General features: G+C 40.3%; 1 protein-coding gene and 1 long non-coding RNA gene across 3 annotated transcripts; one reads left to right on the forward strand and one right to left on the reverse strand.

Moving 5' to 3' along the window:
- Positions 1-1204: 1204 nt before the first annotated feature.
- maco1b (macoilin 1b) lies at positions 1205-12410 on the reverse strand. 2 transcript variants are annotated; one of them, XM_028982187.1, is made up of 12 exons: positions 12302-12410; positions 12056-12192; positions 11264-11405; positions 10681-10807; positions 9097-9220; positions 8014-8192; positions 7278-7845; positions 6487-6645; positions 6000-6182; positions 5726-5846; positions 5449-5623; positions 3428-3633 (listed from the first exon to the last, which is right to left on the reverse strand). In XM_028982187.1, the coding sequence occupies exons 2-12, from the start codon at positions 12133-12135 to the stop codon at positions 3428-3430; spliced, it is 2064 nt and encodes a 687-aa protein (XP_028838020.1). In that variant the 5' UTR covers positions 12136-12192; positions 12302-12410. The 2 variants fall into 2 exon arrangements, with proteins under 2 accessions (XP_028838021.1, XP_028838020.1); XM_028982188.1 differs by having other exon boundaries at positions 1205-3633; positions 12056-12372.
- A 91-nt stretch (positions 12411-12501) lies between these two features.
- Positions 12502-16844, forward strand: LOC114791723 (uncharacterized). Its single transcript, XR_003750039.1, has 3 exons — positions 12502-12532; positions 14220-14306; positions 16813-16844. It is a non-coding gene; the product is annotated as an uncharacterized LOC114791723 (long non-coding RNA).
- The last annotated feature ends 4824 nt before the right edge of the window (positions 16845-21668 follow it).

A 21668-nucleotide genomic window follows, 5' to 3' on the forward strand; every position in this document is an offset into this window, starting at 1 on the left:
ACATGGCCAATGTTTCTGCAGACCAGCTCTGGCATCTACACCCTAGGCAGAACTGACCATACGAAAATCCTTCTGGTCCATGCCTCTGGCCTGAACAAGCAGCACTTTGGCCATATTGGTGGGATCACAGGTCACATTCGGAGTTGGTGACGTCTGCTTCGATGAAGTCTGTTTCGGATTCCATGAACTTGGACTTGAATTTCACAACTGACCTTAGTCAAAATAGATTAATCTTCCAGATAAATTCATCTTATAACCACAGGCATGTCAGGAAAATAAAAATCTGTATAACAAGTATTGCTTTTTTAAAAAGATTTTATGAATTCTTGTACAAATACCATTGTGTTGCAGCACGTTTTTGTTAACGAATGTGCTAAATACATCTGGGTTAATGAAAATCTGGATTAGAAAATAAAATGGCCTTTGTTTTAGAGAGCGGCTGTATCATGGCAGGAAATTTGAACAGCTAATCTTGCCTCGTGCTGCTGAGAGCTCACACATTAGTGGTCAGTTGAGCAGAGCGTGCAGTTGCCATGGTGGCAAATTTGAGTTAAATGTGCCTCTGTCCGTGTGCATCTCCATCACTCGGTGTGAGCCCCCCAGTGATGGCCTGAGGCCCTGCCTGTTCTCAGAGTCACTGAGACCAGATGCTTATTCATATTTAATTCTCTCACTCAGGCGTCACTTCCTAATCCCTTTTTGAAGAAGCCTGTAGAAAAGTTAAAGCTCCTCAAAATAAAAGAGTGAGAGAAGCCTGAACGTATTCTTAACAATATGCAAAGAGACAGCACTGAAGCTATGAGTGTCATCGAAAGATGTGAAGAGATCCAAATTTTAAAAAGAACCATCTTACATTTGATAAAGGTCAGCATGTAGTCTGACATTACTTTCAGTTCTTCTTTGACTACAACTGGCTTTTGGCACAAAACTGAATATTTTCCATATTACCCATAGTCGACATTCACGTGGAAGTTCATTAGTGCGCTCTTGTGGTGGAATCATGTCATATTAAAACAACTTCCCAAACCAAAAAAATCTGTGTTTATGGAAAACCTCTCTTCATTGTGATGAAAATGACCTGAAACTTGTTTAGAACATCGAAACAGCAATCATGGGAAATTCTGCATTAGTCTCTTACATTTCAGGTTGTGATAATGAGGAGTTTAATTGACCTGCTAAAAAAAAAAAAACACCACAGTCTGAATCCTTTGAAAGAAAAAAAATGTCTTTAATTCCTTGAAAACCTCACAGAATGAGCTTGCTGCTGAGATCATGTCTGGAAGAAGCCCACTGGAGCATTAAATGAAAAAAAATCCGCAAAATGAATTGTACATCAGCGTCAAAGTGTCCCCCCAAATGCAGGTGGTACGTAAACATAAAGGACTGTAATACTTTTGTAAAAAAAAAAAAAAATTAAATGAAACCTCTGACTTCCATATTAACCTTCTGCTCTCAGCTCAACATTTAGCTATAAAACAACCACTATGTTCCAACACAACACTCACAAAACTGAGAGACTTCAAGGGCTTGGCACAAGAAATTCAGCACTGAACATTCGCTTGTAGGGAGAGCCAGAGGCCTTGGTCTCAAACAGATGAACAGAAAGAGCAGAAGACGGAGGTTTGCCGTTCTTTGAGCTTTGCATGCGCTGGCTCAAAACATTCGGTTTTAAAAGATCATTGGAAATGCAAAGTTAAATGCAAAAGCAAGCAAACTGTAATTGTGTGGTACTGCTATGGCAGTAGAAAAGAGGGAGGCTGCGTGTTCATCTTGCGATTTGTTAGCAGGAGATGTTATGGAGACATTCCCATCACCATCAGGTGGGGTTTGTTCATGTCCAGTCGGAAAATGGCAAAATACTTCAGGATTCAAACCATAATTAGGCCATTCAGCATGGGATGTGGGTAATACTTGCTCACAATACTTTTCTTTACAATTCCTAAACACGGATGCAATCTACACGGTAATTTGTGTATACTTGTAGTTTATATTATTATAATACCTTGAATAAACTAGGGTAATCTCCATATTTATCAATATGTAGTTGTCTGTATACTGCCAGGCTTGGCTATGGCACACACCACACTTCTGTATGAAGGAGTGATGCTGAAAACACTTTTAAATAAAATGTGTTCACTCACAGCGACCAAGTTCATGCCATGGTCATTTCTGTAATATTTTCCTCTCATATTATTATGTGATGTAGATCAGTTGCTAAAGATGAGATTGTCCTACATTTATCAAGGCCTACAGAACACTGCAAACTGGCTTGCCTCACATTTAAAGTGATATGTCCTGTCCATAATAAAGTTGATTGTACTTATTAGGGGTGTTAGAAAATATGGATACATATTTCAATATATCTGCATATTTTATGTGGTGGTATTGTATTGATACGGGGACATCAAATATTGATAAATTTGTATACAAATTTAGCCCACCAGGTGGTGATGTCAAGCGTTTTCTTTAGTGAGGCCAGTGAAGTTGCAAATAAGCGTGTGACTACAACCTCCACTCCTGTAGATGGCGCTGTACAGCTGGGTACTTTGAATTACAGCTCGGCATTTCAGGAGTGAAATCGCAAAACTTGACAGACTGATCACAGCATCTTGTAATTTCGTAATATAATTGTATTGTGACCCGTGTACTGTACCATGAGATCCTTGCCAATACAAACCCCTAGTATTTATATTAGCAATGGAGCTCATGTGGTTATGAACTGTACTAACCTGAAGCAATGTGAATTGATTATGTAAAATTGTGGGTGTGGCCTAAAACTAAACTGAATGTATACAGATTCTTTTAAACTCGCATTGATAAATGACCAGCCTCCCTCAAGCCGGCAGCTGAAGTCTAATCTCAGTTCTGATGGGGCTGGGTTTGGTGAAGCATGGGGGAGTTTATGGTTGTCTGATGCAGTCCTGTCCTAAGGCACTGATAGATTCAGATTGGTGTATAAAGTTAACTAGAAGTCCATGAAGTAGTTGGAATCCATTACAGCTATAATATAGGAGTTGGGGGTAGCTGAAGTTCCAATTGATCGAATGTTAGAAAAACTTGTTGACCATTGGTTTGACCATTCACTTGCATTTTGAAAAATTTAAAGGATAAAGAATAATTTTGCACCAATAAAGAACTCTTTAAAATGATAAAAATATGAATGGCCAGCAATTTCATATTTTGTGGGCTGAGAAAAATGCATTGCTGAGGCAACTCTGTACTTTGACAAAAACTTTTCTGTGAGGTTTCAATACTTATCCCATTCCAAGTGATGTCCACTGTCTTTTTTTCAGTTTTTTTTTCTACAACAAATACAGTCACACAATACAACATCCTTCTGATCTTGGATAGAAGACAAAAAAACCTTCTCAGTCACTGACAAGCAGAATCGTTCAGGATCTGCCCACCAAAAAAAAAAAAAAAAAAATCATTTCTTGAGGGGCTGATACACAGAGGCATTGGGGTCCAGGCCTGAGGGGCTGCTGGTGTCCATGAATTTAGAGGAGTAGTGTGGGGCGACAGGGCTCATGCTGCTGGCTTCTGCAGAGTATGTGATGCTGGGCATGACCGCCATCACTTCTGCAATCTTCTGCTTCAGTTCCTTTATTTCCTGGTCCTTCTGCAGGATCTGGCCTATCAACAACAATATACACACAGTTACCAAAACACAATAGTTTTAATGTAAGACAACGCTATTCTCAACAACAGTGACAACTACAGTTAGGCTCTGTATTAACTTCCAATTAGGGCACTATTTTCAAAATTGATCTAAGCGTGGGGTAAGGTATGACTAGTCTAATAGATAAAACAGAAAAGAACCATTAGTTACATTTAAGTTTAAATGAAATAAAAACGACATTGAAAACTACCCATAAGTCACTGTTCTCAAATCATGTGGTCCCAGAATCGAGAGCGATTACTGTTCACACTGGACAGAATGAATCGCACCAAGGGGGGAAATAGTTGAGTTCGATTCAAGTGTACAAATGCCTGTAGGTGTGAAAGCTCCCTTACATTTCAAAACCAAAAGTTCAACATCTGTGTCTTAAAGAGAAACTAACTGCCACCCAGTACGCGATGTTCAATAATTTATAATTAAGCATGCAATGGGATGATTTAATCCCACGCCTGTCAATGTGTCATATGTGCAATCATCAGTAATATTAATGATCATGTATCTATTTATGTTGATCCTGAGGTGTCTTTGACCTCGCGTTAGAAACAAAGCCCCTTGTTTAGAAAGTAAGTGAAAATTGAAAATGAAGTGATACACTGCAGCACAGAACACTGTGCACACAATGACATGTGTCCTCTGCTTTTAACCAATCACCCTTAGTGAGCAGTGGGCAGGCGCCCGGGGAGCAGAGTGTGGGGACGGTACTTTGCTCAGTGGCACCTTAGTGACCTTATGATTCCAGGGCCTGCGTTTAACAAAATCACCTTAGTGAACAGTGGGCAGCCATGACCGGTTTTACATATGCCATTGCCAAAAGATTTTCTTTAAATGATGAAAAATCTATTTGTGCAATTTGTATGGATTAAAAGAAGAGTCAGGTTGAGTTTATTAAGTTGTATTATTGGGCTGTACAGCTGAGGTCTGTGTTCTAGTTTTCTTAGAAAGACTGTCCAAATTGGGTAGAAATGGAAGCACAAGGTTTAAAGCTACCCTTCCACTCATACCTGTACTCAGACACTACACTACTACTACGGGACAACTACGAAAACACAAAAAATATGATAAACATTTGGCATAATGTTCACAAATATTCATGGGTACCACCTTCCCTGTCTCAGTTAACCTCCGATATGGGCCAACCAAAAGGTTTGTACCTGGATGCGCAGATCCCGGTTTGAAGGGTTGGGTCTTAAAAGGTATAAAGACTGTATCAACCTGATAGAATGAAGTCATTCGAAGGGTTCAGAAACAAATATAAACTTACCAATAAACATTTCTATAAGTACCTTCAATTTAGGAGTTGTATATATAAAAGGAAATGAAAGACATACTAGGAAAACCTCAACAGAGGAACTTCTGTTCAAGGATCATTTAAGAAAAGGAATAATTTCAGACCACTATAACTAGCAGAGCTAGTATCTGGATCAGCTGAAAATTAATTGTATAAATTTGACGCATGGAGGGTAGATTTAGAATCTGAAATTTCTGGAAAAAGACAGGCAAACTGTATGTGTAGATTACTACAACGCAGACATGTAACACCAGGCAGGAAACCATTTATGAAATTCATCCAAAATATAGATCTGTTTGAAGAGAACGAAGATAATTGAGTGTATCAATGTATGTTGTATAACATATCGCCTATAGTCTTTAATGTATGTTTTTATAATAACTTGTGAAAAAAAAAATGAGATGAGAGAAAATAAATAAATAATTCTAAAAAAAAAATCTCCTTCTGACTCTGAAACTACTTCTCAAAACTTAAGACATACCTTGTGCAATCTCCAGCTGTCTTTTGGCATCCCCCAGTGCTGAGAAGAGGTCTAGTTTGATCCTGGTCTCTGCACTTAGGCTGTTCTCCAGGTGCTGTGTCTTATCCTGCATTGCAGACAGTGCTGACATCAGCACCTCGGTGTCCTTCTCATTCTCCTTATACTTATGAAGCTCCTGGAATTGAGGAAGAGCATGTCTGTGTCTGTGTTCGTGAATCTCAGGGTGTACAGAAGTGATCCCTCTGTAAGGACAGTGGGTGTGAGATCAACAAGTCACCTGTACTTTGAGCTCCATCTCTCGGATCTGGTCCTCCTTCAGCTTGATGTCCTTTGCGAGTTTCTTACACTCCATCTCCAGCTCTCCGATTCGCCTACGCAGAACTTCTGTTCCTTCTCCTCTGAAAGAGAACACCTTCATCAGTTGCAGTTCGGCAACTTGTTCAACAATCAATCCACACGGCATTGTACAGCAACTCGACAACCATAACGTCCAGCTTTGTCATACTGAGGTGCTATGGCGTAGTGTAATATAATAATAAGGTTTAATGTACCTGGATGCAGCTGCGAGCGCGACAGCACGGGCAGCCGTGGCCTCCTCCAGCTTCTTCCTTTTCTTCTCTTCACTCAGCTGCTTCTCGGCTGTCGCCCGTGCTTCCTGTTCAGCCTTCAGGCGCTTCTCCAGTTGCCCCAACGTCTGTTTATCCTTCTGCTTTGCTTGTACCGCACTGTGTAGTCTTCACGCACAGACGGACAAAGCAACAACATGGTTCATTCTAATGCACTGAATTAGACATCCATTGCAATATGAAAGGTCCTCGTATGAGGAAATTCTATAGTAGCCAATTCATCCAGCTTGACCACCACAGCTAAAGGCCACCACACCTAGGCTGTGATTAGCTCGGAGGTCATTAAATTTAACAGGATGATGAGCCCTAAACAAGTGGCTTCATGGGCAAATACTGAGAATGAGAACTTTGCACAGTGAAGGCACGGGATGATGACAGAACTTCACACTGGCCCTTGAGAGGGGAGACTCACTTGTTGTGCAGGAGCTCGTTCTCCTGGCGAAGCTGTCCCAGCTCAGACCGGACGCTGCGCTCAGCGCTGCCCACTGAACCAAGTTGTCCTCGCAGGTCCTGCTCCACCTGACGACTGGCCTGCAGCTCTGCCTTCAGCCTCTTCATGTCCTGCTCCAGCCTGGAGAAGTCAGAGAGACAGTGAACAAATGGTTGTTCCAAGACAGCGCCCCCGTAATCAGAAAGTTGCCGGTTCACATCTGACACTGAGCAAAGCACTGTTCCCACACACTGCTCTACTTGTGCCAGATCATTAAGATCATTATAGTCATGAAATAGTAGTTTTCAAATCCTGGCTCAAAGGGTCCTCCCAAACATGGACTTATCACCCTAGTCGACTATAGTGCCCACAGAACACCAAGCAAGGGGTATGTAAAAATTTACAATGCATTTTTCAGAAAATAAATGTTTTTTCGATGCTACTAAATTCTTAAAGATAAAGTTCTAAAATAAATTCAGAACAACTCACCTTAGAGTCTAACTGAATTGGGGCCTGGCATACAACTAAATGTGGGCACAGACAAAATCAGAATTGCAAAAAAAAGTACTGGAGTGTATTAGGGGTGGGACAAATGGCCAACATCTAATGATATTTCCTTTGGTGATGTATCATAATGTGCAAATATTTTTATTTCCTTCAGGTAGGAAGAAATTAAGATTGTATTGCAGACAAATGACTATTATTGTGAGCTATTGAACTATTTACTATTGTAGTTTAACTATTAACTATTGTTTTTAATCCCTAGCACCTACCTGAGCAGTGCTTCTGGCTTGTTGAGCTGATTGTTGGGGATGCAGCACTCAATTGTTTCTCTGTTCTGTGATGTGCCTGGACCCTTAGCCCCGCCCTTCTGCTTCCTGTCTGACTTTCCTGTGTTGGACGAGGAAGAGGAGGGTGGTGGTGCCGAATAGGGCACACTGCCATTGGCTGCTCTGCACGGCGACGAGCCGCCCACCCCACCGCCCCCTCCATTCTTGCAGTTTTTGGAGGTGCAGTTGGAGGATAAAGACGAGGACGATGAGGACGAGGAGGAAGAATTGTCCTCCCTGAGCAGCAGGTTCTCCGTGCTGCCCAGCAGCAGCTCGCTGCTCAGTCTTTTGCCACCGTTCACGTGGTTCTCCATATACTCCACTTCCGGCAGCTTACAGTCCGCTGACGGCATGATGTTGTGTTGCTGCTGCTGCTGTTGTTTCTTCCCCTCCTTCCCTTTCTCTCTGTACTCCAGCTCTGGCAGGGGTCCTGATGGGAGCTTCTTACCTGACGCCGGCCCTCCGTTCTGTGATATGGGTATCTGGGAGTCGCCCTCAGACGAGCCTTTAGCTGACACAGGGAAGAAGTAAAATAGTCAGTCATCTTCCATTTGACATAAAACCTAAAGTGCAAAATAAAGGTATTTTAACAACTATAAGGTCTTCTCTTCCCTCATTGGAGCTCTTTACAACCATCTACAAGGAAAAAAGGTCCCAAGACATAAATGTGGTTCCTCACCTTCGTCTGCCTCGCGTTCCTGTCTCTGGAGCAGCTGCTGTTCTGGTGGGAGGGCCTGCTGCAGGAGCTGCATGTAAAACTCATTCTCTTTCTGCACCTCCTTCTGCTTCCGCAGGCGCATCTTGTAGCTTACATAGCTTTTAAAGCCAAAGCCCAGTGTCACCACCGGGTAGCCAATGCTGAGGGCAGAAGTAAGAGATCAGTCATCACAATACATAAAGCTGTTTAAAATGTATCTGCTGTACTGCAAACTGATGAAGGATATGTCGGATAATACCAATATATAAAGCAACAATGGGAAATGGAACTCAATGTGACATAGGATGATGATACTTGGAAAAGTGTTTGTTCTGGTTGTCATAAGGGGGTGGGGAGCCAAATGTGGAAGGAATTTGACTGGACGTCTAAAAGTCTCTTCACTCTGGGAGTTGGGGTAGTGCTGGAGGAACTGTGGACTTGAGGGTGATCAAACGCACATATTCTGGGACTGTCCCACTGTTCTACATTTTTGGACTGAAGTTAAGGGGCACGTGGAAGGGTTCCTTAAAGCGAATCTTTCCTGGGACCCTTTAACGTGTCTACTGGACAAATTCCCCGATTATCTGTCCCAGGATCAGAAAACTTTGCTACATCTCCTACTAATGACTGCAAGAAAAATTATAAAAATGGTTGAAACCTGAACCACCCATGGTCTCACAGTGGATACAAAAAATCTGATAGTTATATGTGATGGAACAGTTGACAGCACAACTACAGTTGAAGACTCACATCTTTGAAAGAAGATGGAGACCAGTTCAAAGTTGAAGTTAGTCTATTTATTGATTTTTATTGTAATTATACATATTACTCTGGAATATTAAGGGGTGCCGGAAAACACCCCTTATAACACCCTGTGTAACTAGAAAGCAAACTAATAGCAGATGCTTCCATTTTTTTTTTGCATATGCAGTCCACTGAAGACATAACTACATTGATCTACATCGCCAGTACAGTTTCACACTTTCACCATCCTGACAAACCACAGTATTCGGCCACATAAAAAGATCCACCATCCCAAATCAGAACAAACCAAAACAAACTTACCAGTGTGCTGCAAAAGGACGACACAGGTCCACGTGAAAATTTTTCAGATCTTTGAATCTGATAGCTGCCTCTATATACACAAAAAGTATCCACAGTGACACTGTTGGAAGGCACACTCCTCTTTCTGTGAAGAGATCAGAACATGAAGTCAGAGACACACAACTGCATGGACAGTTTCAAAAAATCACTATATTTATCTTAGGTCTTTTCAGTACTGCTGAATAGATTCCCCGGGTCCAGTCAAAACGGCTGGACACTAAGGATAACCTTTCAGCAGTGCAAAAGCTATTGATTATATACAGAGCTCCTCCAGAGTACACAGTAGCACAGTATCAGCTTTTTTGGGGGCAGTGGTGGCCTAGTGGTAAAGGAAGCGACCCCGTAATCAGGAGGTTGCCGGAGCGAATCCAGAACGGCCAAGGTTCCACTGAGGTCCCTCTGAGCAAAGCGCCGTCCCCACACACTGCTCCCCGGGCGCCTGTCATGGCTGCCCACTGCTCACCAAGGGTGATGGTTAAAAGCAGAGGACACATTTCGTTGTGTCACTGTATGCTGTGCTGCAGTGTTTCACAATAATATCACTTCACTTTAGTTCAAATGAAAACATCTGATTGCATTGTGGCCACAGAAGACACAAGAACAAGTAGTTAAGCAGAAGTTGCAATTCAATTACACAGGATCACTAATGGCACATTCAGAAAACATTCAGGTTACTTACTGATTCTGAGCCTGTGATTAAACAGGAAAAATAAAACCCCACTAATAGCCATGCAACAATGTACATTACTCTAGAAAGAAGTGAAACTGAAGAATAACATTTATTGGGTCATTGTGTGTGGAAATGTGCCACAGGGAACGGGGTATAAAATGTCTGAACCTGTGCGGAACATGGTCAACACAATAATAAAAAAAAAAATTTTTTTAAAAATAGTGCTTCTCCTGCAAGCTGCCGTACATAAGACAGTTTAGCCCTTTAAATGGTCCATCTGGCCATTACAAAACTGAGTACCAGCAGTGACAAGCAAGGACAGCTGCGCTCTCTCACACACACACACACACACACAAGAAGAAGGAAATAAATCACACTTCTGTCTGTGCTGGGTTACAAACCAAAAGGCCAGACTCAAACAGATTATAGAGCCTCACAAGTAACGGCATGTGGGCATGTCTCAACAAAGCACATAACAGTGGAGTGGACATTGATAAGACAAATCCTGATATTGCATTAGGAAAATAAACCTTTAATTGAATAATCATTTTGGATGATTCTGGATGCAAATGGATTATTAAACTTAACCTAACAAAATATCCATTCCGTGTGTAAGTGTTAATTGTAACAGGACATTTTTCATTTGTCTGGCATCAGTGAGAGCAGGCTGCATTTGTAAAGACGGCAGTGGATTGAGTGTTTATTGTGATTTTGTCTTATGGAAAAGCAAGCACAACACGGCAGAAAATTCAACCACAAATTTGGATCATGACAGGCATAACGTGGCAACTCTGATGCAGCCCCTGCGTTTCCTTCTGAACGGACTGAATGAAACGCTTCTGCTACTTCATTCTACCCTTGCGGAGCGGACTTACCTGTGTGCCAAACATACTGCACCCACACATAGGTGCTGGCTGCGAAGAAGAGCCACTGCACAGGTATGAAGAGCAGACATATGATATCTGATGTGAACGCCACACACACAAAAAACACTGAAAATGCCTAGAAGAAAAAGAGGGAGAGGGGGAAAAAAAAAAAAAAAAGACTCAATGATTAATATGCCTTTTATTAATTAACGTCCAATTCTATAATTCATACTACATGGATGATGAATGAGAAAACCCAGCTAATTAACTTGACTGACCATTCATTGTTCCATAAATTACAAATTGGCGTTTCTACTGGTCAGTAATTATCAGACAGTTTCAAGATGTCTGCTGCCCATGATTGAGAGCATGTTGAGTAAATGCGACATCATTTCACCATACATTTAAGTATTTATACATGAGTCATTTAAGCACAACCGGCTGTGAAGGAATAGTGTCATAATGTTTGATGAATGAATCGCCTGCTCATTCGAAGGCCCTGATGACAAGCAAAAGGTGTCTGTGTGTGTGTGTGTGTGTGTGTGTGTGTGTGTGCGTGTGTAAAAGGGGTGTATGCATGCAGAATGCTCACCAGGCCCTGGTACCTGAAGGAGTCATACACGCTCCTGATGAACAGCCAGAACGGCCACAGGTACTCAAACCTGAACTCCAGCACAAAGTCTGCCAGCAGCACCAGCGCCCAGACCACAAGGAACTTCAGGTACAGGAAAGTGCTGCAGGAAAACAACAGAGAGAAGAAGAAACTTAAGCGTACGACGACAACAGCAACAAAAAAAAGGCAAACTTGGACCGGTACAGGCTTCGATTTGGTGGCAATAAATAAAGCAAAACTGTTATTGTTCCAGTGGGTGACGCACTGGACAGCGAAGCAGATCCTGAACCTGCAGTCCCCTGTAAGTGGCTTTGAAAACTAGCGTCTGATAAAAGCGATGCCATTTAGATAATGGCACACTTGGCACATGAAATACGACCATGTTTCACCCCCCTCGTGTTATCGTTCCTACGTGAAGGTCCCACGCAACATGTGTAGGCGTGTGTGTCGTTCGTGCCCCCCCCCCTCCTCCTCGAAATACACAGGAACGAGGCGAACGCAGTCAACTAAAGTGGCTATTGGCGCTATTCTACGAACGTAGCAGCAATTCGGTAATACGCGGCACAGTCTCTGCGGGGTTCTGTTCAGAAGACGCGGGTCCACGCAGCTCCCAGCTGGGTCCGGAGGCCCGGTGTCGCCGTCTCGGCGGCAGGCTAACAGCCGACGCCGCTAACGCCAGCAGCCCGAGAGAAAGGGGGCTTTTAACGTGACGGCGGCGGCGGGGGGGAAGAAGAGAGACGCGGGTCTGGCGGCCGCCAGACGGTGCCGTACCTGCCGTAAATGCCCTCGGTGATTCGGTTCCGTTTCAGCGGCCGTCGGAGTTTGCTGCAGTCCGCATTGCGCCGCTTCATCCTCCCCCCCTTCGCTCGGGCTTGTTAACGCGCGCTGCGGTACGTTCCAGTTTCTCTCTGGCGGTCGGACAGAAAGGGGTTACGCGGGTCCTCGGTGAACGTGTCGTGCCTTTTTTTTTGTGTTGTTTTTGCGCCACACGGGAAACAAAGAAATAAATAAAAATACCGTCTTCTGGACCCTCCTCTTTTCCCTAGCTTATTCTGACAGCCCTGCGCGACAGCAAGCCGGACCAATCATCCGCCCTGTCGCAGCCCACCATTTTGATTGAAACGCCGGCCGGCCATACGCACCGGCCTGCGGTATCGCTACCACCAAAAAAAGGGCTGCGGGGCGGCAGAGGATCTCGTGATGAGCGTAGCGCCGTCTGGCCAATCAGCGTGCGCGTGGACAAATCAGGTATGGCGAACGGCCCAATCAGATCTCGGCTTCGGGGCGGGCTTTCCGCGTTTGGCTTTACGTACGCCGTTTGCGTACGGCCGTGCGCGGCGGCGACGCCAATTCCTGAGTGGCCGCCACGTGACCACAACAGACCAAATCTTTTTTAATGTCATTAAAGTGGGCAGCCATACGGTCCACGTCTCGGTCGGTCTTCATCGCTGCTAGGTCCGAACACGGTTGTTTTTTTTGGAAGAATGACAGCACACGAATGTTTTTTTTTTTTTGCAAAATGACTCGTTTACTTCTTCTTTTCAGTCACAGCATTATAATGTATTAAAATGTAAATATACAAAATTTAAATAATTGTGTACATTATGCAGTTTGTTCAGATGAGCCTATACATGTTCTTTTTGTATTTTTCAATCAACAGAACCTGACATTTGTAATAAAAAAAAAATTAAAACTTATCTTAGCCTATCATACATCAGATCATGTTCTTGGCATACACCTCCATTTCCATATGCAGTATATTCATATAACAAAACATAATAATAATAATAATAATATATTTTCTAATGGTTAAGTGGGTGTATTTTCATACATTCATTATTGTCCTTGGGGAAGACAGCTTCACATGAAATTGCAGTCTTACTGAGAGAAGTGCAAGTGTTAAAAGTGGGAAAAGATCAACAGGAATGGCTAAGAAACTAATCAAATTTCATTAGATGCCATTTGGAATAGATTTATTATAGAAGTCCCATTGTTTACTTTATTACTTTAATATAGCATTTATTACTGTAATATAGTGTTAAAAATAGTATTGTAGGCATATGTCTCTATGAATGCAAAACCACCAGCTGTCAATGGCCATTATTTGCCTGGAAACAGAATTCTTTGATATATATTTATAAATAATTTCAAGAAAAAGTTCACAGAATTTCATGAATAACAAAAGGCATAACAAAACCAGATAAGTAAGTAAGTGTCAGATAAAAAAAAACAGATAAAAAAAAAAAAAAAACACTCCAAACCCACATCTTTGACATTAGGGTCACCTAATGCACCACACACTGTTCCCATGCAAGATTACACACACATGTTCACTAAATTCTTAGTTTATCTTTAAAACACCAACTAGGAATTTTACTAATTACATATTTTGAAGTGTAACTCTCAGATATCTCAAATACTGCATATCTTACACACTTTGTCACAGGTCCTTCACTGCACAATATTCATTATATTTGTCATTATTAAATCATATCTATATAAATATTTGTGCGGTTCAACATTTAAAAACAAATAAAAATGTTAATGGGCAACATGAAAGATGCATAGGGTCAAGACCAAATGAATCAATAGCTGGCAACATTTAGGCCAATTCCCCAACACCGAGGTGAAGATCCAAACACAGTACTTCCATAGTTATAGCAAACCAAGACTGCGAACAAACAGATATATCTACAAGTTCACGCATAAGAAGTTCAAGACAACACATCAGTGAACAAAAGCACTTTCCACAGACGTAGGAATTATAACACCTTCACATGGTTTTGCTACGCATATCTTCTCGGGGTTGTTTTACAAAATGTAAACTAAAGAAGCATGTCTGGCTTCAGAAATAGCATCCAACATTATTTCAAGTTTATCTGGACATGTATTCTTTGCCACTAAATATATGTTTTTTTTTTTCTCTCCTTCAAAGGTAGCCATATAATCAGTGCCTTCATTTCACAGCATGAGTACAACACGGTCACCCTGAACTAATTCTAAGGTCCTCAAGCAGTATAAGGTAAATTTTAAATTATACATACATACATACGTACAACACTTTGTAATAGTACAAAATCATACAATGAATACAATCAAAGACATAAATGTACAAACATTTTCACATATAAAATAAATCACAAAAATGCTAGTTAAATTAACAACAAAAAAACATATATATATATAGTATAACATTATGAATACAAGAATACAAAGTATTGGTATGCGGATAAAACATACACAACACCTTTAATCTAGTCATCCAGTGTTTCCTTTAATATTATACACATTATACCCGTCATGTTCACAGCACAATAAGAGTTTATTTCAGAAACTGTGTGGTGTTAGGTGGCCTGAAAACAGGAAGGGGACACTCAAAACATCAATCTTTTAAAGCAGAGAGAAAGGAACATCCCCATGTTGCTCAGACAATCGGTCCACAATCGGACATTATTTATAAAATGCTGAGATCTATGGAACATCTAATAAAACATTCCGTAAGATTTATGGAATGTCACAGATCTTTCCAGAAAAAGAGATCTCTTCTCTTTCACAATGAGGTAATGAATCAGCCCCAAATATAAAAATAAATGTAAGATTGCAATTCATTTTCAGCTTTTCATTAGCCCTTGTCTGGCCATTAGATACACATTGAAAGTCTTTAATTGTAAAAACGTATTGTATAAGCCATTGGAAAATAATTATATTTGACAAAAAAAAAAAATAGGCCTATGCTTCTTCTTATCTCTATAAGCATGTGCAATAAGTGCCATGGTCCTCATGCCTGCAAGCATTTCTGTAAATATTTAAACTTTAGGAGGAGCCATGAAGAAAAAGTGCTTTGTTCGTTCACACAATTTCACAGGCAGAGATCTAGAGAGCTGAATTCATGTACGCAAGACAGACTAATGAGGTAAAATCTGTGATCCCTGGTCAAGAGAGCATTTGCTAGAAAAGGGTGATAGTATACCCTGATTAAACAACAAGGCTTTGGCCCCGTCATCACTGCAGCCAAACCTCAGTGCAATTCTGACAGAAACTTTGTTTTACCTTATTAACACAGCATCGCTGGTTCAGTCTTAATGTGAAGACACAATTATGAACTGTTTTCATGTACTGCAAAAGGATACAAAATGCCCATGAATTTTTCCTTCTGTCAAAATATATTGCACTGAGTAAAATATCATATAAAACCTCTGTATTCATACAGTATAATACATTTTGTACAATCACTGACACAAAAACTCTGGAGGTATGTAACTGTACGCTTCTTCATATCCCCACTAACTTTATGATTTCACCAACAGAAAGTTACAGTAAAGTAAAAATGTACATCACAGTTGTAGTAATGCCTAGTGGCCTTAGTGAACAACATGGTGATTTCCCTCCTCTCCGCATTGTCAGTTAAATATAATTTCTTTCCATAAGGACATGAATGGTTTGCTGTGAAGAACCCAATTAATAATTCACGCAAATTGTGCATTTTACAAAATCATGAGAATAGATATTTCATGCATTGCAGATCCAATTTCAGCTGAATCTGCAAGGTTTATGCACCAAGGTTTTAAATGCACTGTGAGACACTTCAAGGAGCCTAGGCAATTACATGATAACTTTGGCATTAAACTGACAAATTTGGCCAGAACAAGGCGGCAAACGTTTTGCCATCAGAAACTGTGTGCTTACTAGTTTAATTGGAATTGTGCAATGAGCAAAACTGAAAAGAAAAAAAGAAAAAGCATTCTACTAAAATAATGGTTTCGTAACGTAACGTTTACCTTCATTCATTTTAAATTGCAATGTAAACACAATAAGGTTGTAACTTTATATCTACATGGACATTGTATTTTTAGATTTTTATAGTACACGCCCTGATAATTGTCATTGGGACATTCTTTGTCCTTTGATGCACAGCACTATATGTCAAGTGCTGCATGGGGTCAGGAGTATATAAGGTTTGACATTCAGTGAGTTTCCTGCTGAGGATTATGTTTTAGCTGAGACTATATGAGGATTGACTAAAGAAGTTAACATTAACCTGAAATAAGGGCAATCGGCAGAAATAGTTCTGAGGGCACGGATCTTTACTGGCACTTAATAGCAGAGGTTGGCTGCATTCTCAGGTGACAAGGAAATTATGATCCACACTAATTTTGTGCTGGAGTCTGTAATGTTCACAGTACTACAGAGCAAACACCAACCATAGCTTATATTGCAATGTAATATCCAATACTGATCAGCACTGGAAATATTTAGTAGCACAAGGGGGTCGGACTGAATACTGAAAGCGATATTTCATATGCATTGGCAATTCCCAGTAATGAAATGCTGGATAAAGTTTTCCCACAATATAATTATTAATTATTTATGTTTCACTGAGGATTTGTGAGGATGACCACATGGGTTTAGTATTCAGGAAGAGTTCTAAAGGTTTCACAGACTTTCAAGCACCACTGTATGTAAGAGTTGGAATTTTGTGCCGAAGCTCTTGAGTAATTCGTTGTTTTTTTTTTTTTGTTTTTTTTCAGTACATGGCTGTTGCCCCGAATTAAACGCTGGCAGAGAAATACACCTTTAAATCAAGTTTCAAGTTATGTAATTTCTCATACGAGGACATAAAAAAAAAAAAGAAAGATGTATTGTTTTATGCTTAACTGCAGTGTGTTCTAGAAGAACAAAAATAAAAAAAAAACTATTCAGACTGAGGCTCGGTCCATTTTTACATGAGGTTAGCATAAAAACTTAATTTATTTTATTAACTAACGTAAATGATGCTAAAGCTGATAATTTAATGTAAAAACAAACCATCAGAAATACGTTGTTTTTTTAACATATAAATGTTATTTCAAGGTATTAACGCGACATGATTCAAACCGTTACTTAACATACGTGGGGGTGTTGGTTTTGTTGGTTTGTTCAGCGTCATATCTAAGACGCTGGTATGGTGGCTACATGCCGAACATAGCACCACATAGCACCTTGAGGAAAGGCTCGGTCTCACAGCGGTAACAACGGCAGAAAAGGAGAAACATGAAGAGCAAAAGCAGGCTGAGCCAAAATGCCACCGTGTTTCCATTAAAAGTTGAAAACGCTATGTCGTCTGTCTTAGTTGCAATGCATTCAGTGCTCAAAATGATCACTAGGAAGCCAGTCACAAGCTCGCAAGGCATTTGACGGCAAACAGAAGAGCATAAACACATGGCACAACGCGTCAGTGCATAAAAGACACACAATAAAAGCTGGGGATTGTTAATGTTACTTTTCTAGGATATTTTTGCCTTCTGTGATGCAATTGTTTCAGCACTGCCATCCTAAACCTGTAGATTTTGATTGCATAGCTCTTTGAGTAGTGGCTTGAGTAGTGACTGATTAAACGACTCTTTTAAATGCTCTTTATGGCAGCCTTTTCTCTTAGATCCGCATTTTCTGAGGAACATGAAAGAACAGGTCAAACAGAAAAGGTGTGCTTCAAACTCATCAAGCTGGTTAAATGTGAATTACGACATCAAATTAAGTTTAAACGATAACTTTCGAATTCCAATTGCCTCCCGTCCCCCAAAAAAAAAAATATTACTATACTATTGTTTAAAGGAAACTCGCACTCAGGCACAATAGAAAAAGAAAAGAGTTAAGAGCACCGCTGGAGGCAGTACACACCGCAATACCATATAATGCTTCAGTATTCAAAATAGACTAATTTAGCACCTTGTACATTTTGCTCCCAAACATTTAAGAATACTGGATACAGAAAAAAACAATATACAAAATAATGAACTGATATTAGAAATAAGGCTTGTAACATTAAAAAGAGGGAAAGGAAAATACATGATCATTTCAGACATGAACATCACAAATCTTAGCACAGTGGGCAGCAGCCTACATGGGTGAGGCTGGCCCGTCGGAGGGAACTGGGCTCACAGTAAGGGTGGTAGCACCAGACACAGTCCCATGGCATCCCAACAGCACCACAGGGGAAAAGGATGAGCACCTGGTTCATAATTATTATTTTTTGGTTATGGATTCACAAATACAGGTACTCCATGGGCAGAACACACTCACCATTGAAATTCCTGTCTAATAGCACACACATCAATCATACACCATTGCAAAGAATTAGCGTGCACATGGAATCAAAAGAGCACCATCCTCATCCGCCAAAACAAAGAATATACAAACATAAATGGATGTATAGAAGTGGTCATCATCATGAAAGCAGAGAAGGCAGAGTGTGTTGGTTTCATCGATGTCCTGCATAAAAAAAAAAATTCTAAATATGAACCTGTAGTGCCATTACTAATAAAAACAACACGCAACCAGAAGAACCAATATTAGAGCAGTGCTGCTTGTGACTTTTTTCAAAACAATATTTATCACAATTTTAGGACAGTTTTTTTCGTTGTTGAAGAAAGCCATAAAACATGTCTAGTTGTATAGATCCAACCACCAGTCACATGACTCACATGAGCACAAATATGATCAGAAAGATGGTCTACCGATCAAATATGCAAACACCTGACTTACGTCTTTATCGAATTAAGAGCGGAAACAAAAAAAGAAACAGGGAGTACTTAGGCCATCCAATCTGGTGACAAATCTGAGCTTCAGATGTAATTTGAGCAATAGATGTAGACAACTCTAACCTCCACATGACATAAAAATTTTGATGTATATTTCATACAATATATTATGTTTTTTCTGCATTTGTATGGTTTGCTAAAGTTGTTTCCTTCTCTCTGAGGTGACGGAGGGGTGTAATAAAGCACCAATTGGAACAAAGTCACCCTGAACTATGGCAACAAAAAGGAAAATGGTTGGTTTTGAATGTCTGATTCCTGGATTACCTCCACAATGCTGTATCAAAAAAAAAGAAAAGTGTGTGTTTGGCCAATATCACTTTAAACAGGACAACGGTCCTTAACATGTAGCCCTAACCACAATGTAATAATATTTCAGACATTTCCTTGTTTAAAAAAAAAAGAATGGTACAAAATAACCAATGATAAACCAAAAAAACATTATTACAAATATAGAATATACAATGCAATACAGATTAATACTAATATCATTCTGTGCTTCTGTATCCTTGGGAATGATCTAGATGAAGGATGCCAGCACCCTTGGTACTCTTCTTGCTCCCCCTAGAACCGGGTGGCATCTGTGGGATCTGCCATCTTGTCAAGAATGCTGATTTTTTTTTTTTTTTTAACCCAGGCGCAGAATATTAATGACAAGTCACTGCTAAAAATCCAAACATATTGAAGTAGACAGCTGGCAGTAGAAACAGGACACATTACAGGGACATACTCAGGCACTTGGGATTCATCTTGGCTCGCATGGGTAGCATCCAGTCCATAAGGTAACATAAGGAGGCCTGTTTCATGTCACCTCAACGTGGCCTGCTTCTTCACAACACACCAAACAATACAGACATGATATTTAAAATGAAAGGGGGATAGGGAGAGAGATAAATGTGAATCTCTGCACCAGAATACACCTGTAGCACACAGTCAGGGGGGAAAGGCTAGCAGCAACCAGGCAGGTAGGAGGAGCTGTGGGACAGCCGGCCTGAGAGACCCCCCACTGGCTGGGAGGTCACTAGACACTTGTGAGGCTAAATCAAGCCTGGCAGCTGATCAGAAAGAAAATGTCCTTTCATCTTGTGGGTAGATCTGATTCTGGTGGGATTACATGCCAACCGTTCACGTTCAGGTAGCAGGTGTAGCCTTCTTATCTTATTTTAGACTTACAGGCTTACCCTCAGCTCCCTTCTCCATACCTGACAAGAACCTTTCACCCGACTGCGTTAAATCTGCTCATTGAGGTTTTTTTTTTTTCCAGCACCAAGGGTTGATGCACCTAGCCTGCTTCCAGCCATTGTTTTATGTCAATTTTGCTTGGGAATCCATATTGCAGTAGGAAAGAGGATGCTTAGTGCCTCATCCAGCCAATAGTAGCAAGTTATGCATTTGCATAGCTTGCATTAGGAATAAAAATAATATACTGTACCCTTCAAATTGTTTTGAAAGAAGAATATATAGCACCATGCCAATGTCTCTTGATCAGCGAGCAGCCACAATGCCCCTAAATAATGAATTTTACTACCAACAAGTATCTTTAATTGTAAATAATTAATAGCACCGTAAAATTCATCATAAAATAATAATGCTAGTTTCTTAAAGATGCTTTAAGTTATTTTGGTCTTGGAATCAACTGTAAAAAACATGAACACACTGTCCCTAAAAAGTGAAGCCACCAAACAGGGTTGCCATTAGATACCTGATTGTTTTATCATACATAATGTGCCAAACCAACAAAAAACTGCTGCAACGTACAAAAAAAAAAAGTAGGTCTGTGGGCTGCACCTCCCACCCCCATTTTTAAATGAATAAATTGCCTGTTTCCATGTTAGTTGACTCATATTACAGTCCACAGGGGTCGGCAACCTTTAACACTGTAAAATGAATGGAACACTGCATATTATTTTTACTTATATGCTATGTACAAAAGTACTAAGCTAGTGTGTTTGTGAAATTTTATTTATGCAAAGTTTGCACATATACGGATTGAATGGGAGTGAACATCGTCAGAACTTTTTTTTTTTTTTTTTACAAATATGCGTGTAGAGGCTGATGTAGATCATCCATAAAAGTGTAAAAACTTGGCCTGACATGTTCGGTGAAAAGAGGAGATCTGGTCACCGTAACTTAGTGATGCTATGCTAACTCGACACAACTTTCTTATCAATTTAAAGTCAACATATGCAAATCACACTAAACACTAAATATTACAAACAACTGTTTACTCAGCCACAGAGGAGTCAGATTTTAAAACCCTACTCTAATAGAACAAACTGATTAACGGATGATTAACAGTTACCAGATCATAATAATATAACATTTTCAAACTACATTAAAATGCTAAAAATAAAAAAATAATAGGCTTAAATTATTATTTATTTTTCAAATACCCCAGGGAGCCGCATTGTAAGGACTCCAGAGCTGCAGGTTGCCGACACCTGGTCTATAGTATCTAATTCAGACTGAATTCGAATTCAAACCCTATGCTGATATCTTTTTTTTTTTCCATGTAGTGAGAGGGTGACTCGCAGCCTTGACTGGAGGAGAATGCATCGTTGGCCAGAGCTACTAAAAGAGAAGGCATTCTTGATGCTGACACTCATTTAATAACATTGGGGAGGTATTTTATCTTCATTTTTATACTACGGAAGCCAATGCATCAGTATCCATGTTTTTTATAGTTGATTGGTTGCTGAAAAATAGGCCCTGCAACTGAATCAAGGACTGAATTGAAGGGTTAAGAACACCACTACAAATTTTCTGCTTTTAACATGGAATGTAACACATAGCACCATTAATACAAAGTG

The sequence above is a fragment of the Denticeps clupeoides genome, chromosome 1 (genome assembly GCF_900700375.1).
Source record: "Denticeps clupeoides chromosome 1, fDenClu1.1, whole genome shotgun sequence".
NCBI classification, from domain to species: Eukaryota; Metazoa; Chordata; class Actinopteri; order Clupeiformes; family Denticipitidae; genus Denticeps; species Denticeps clupeoides.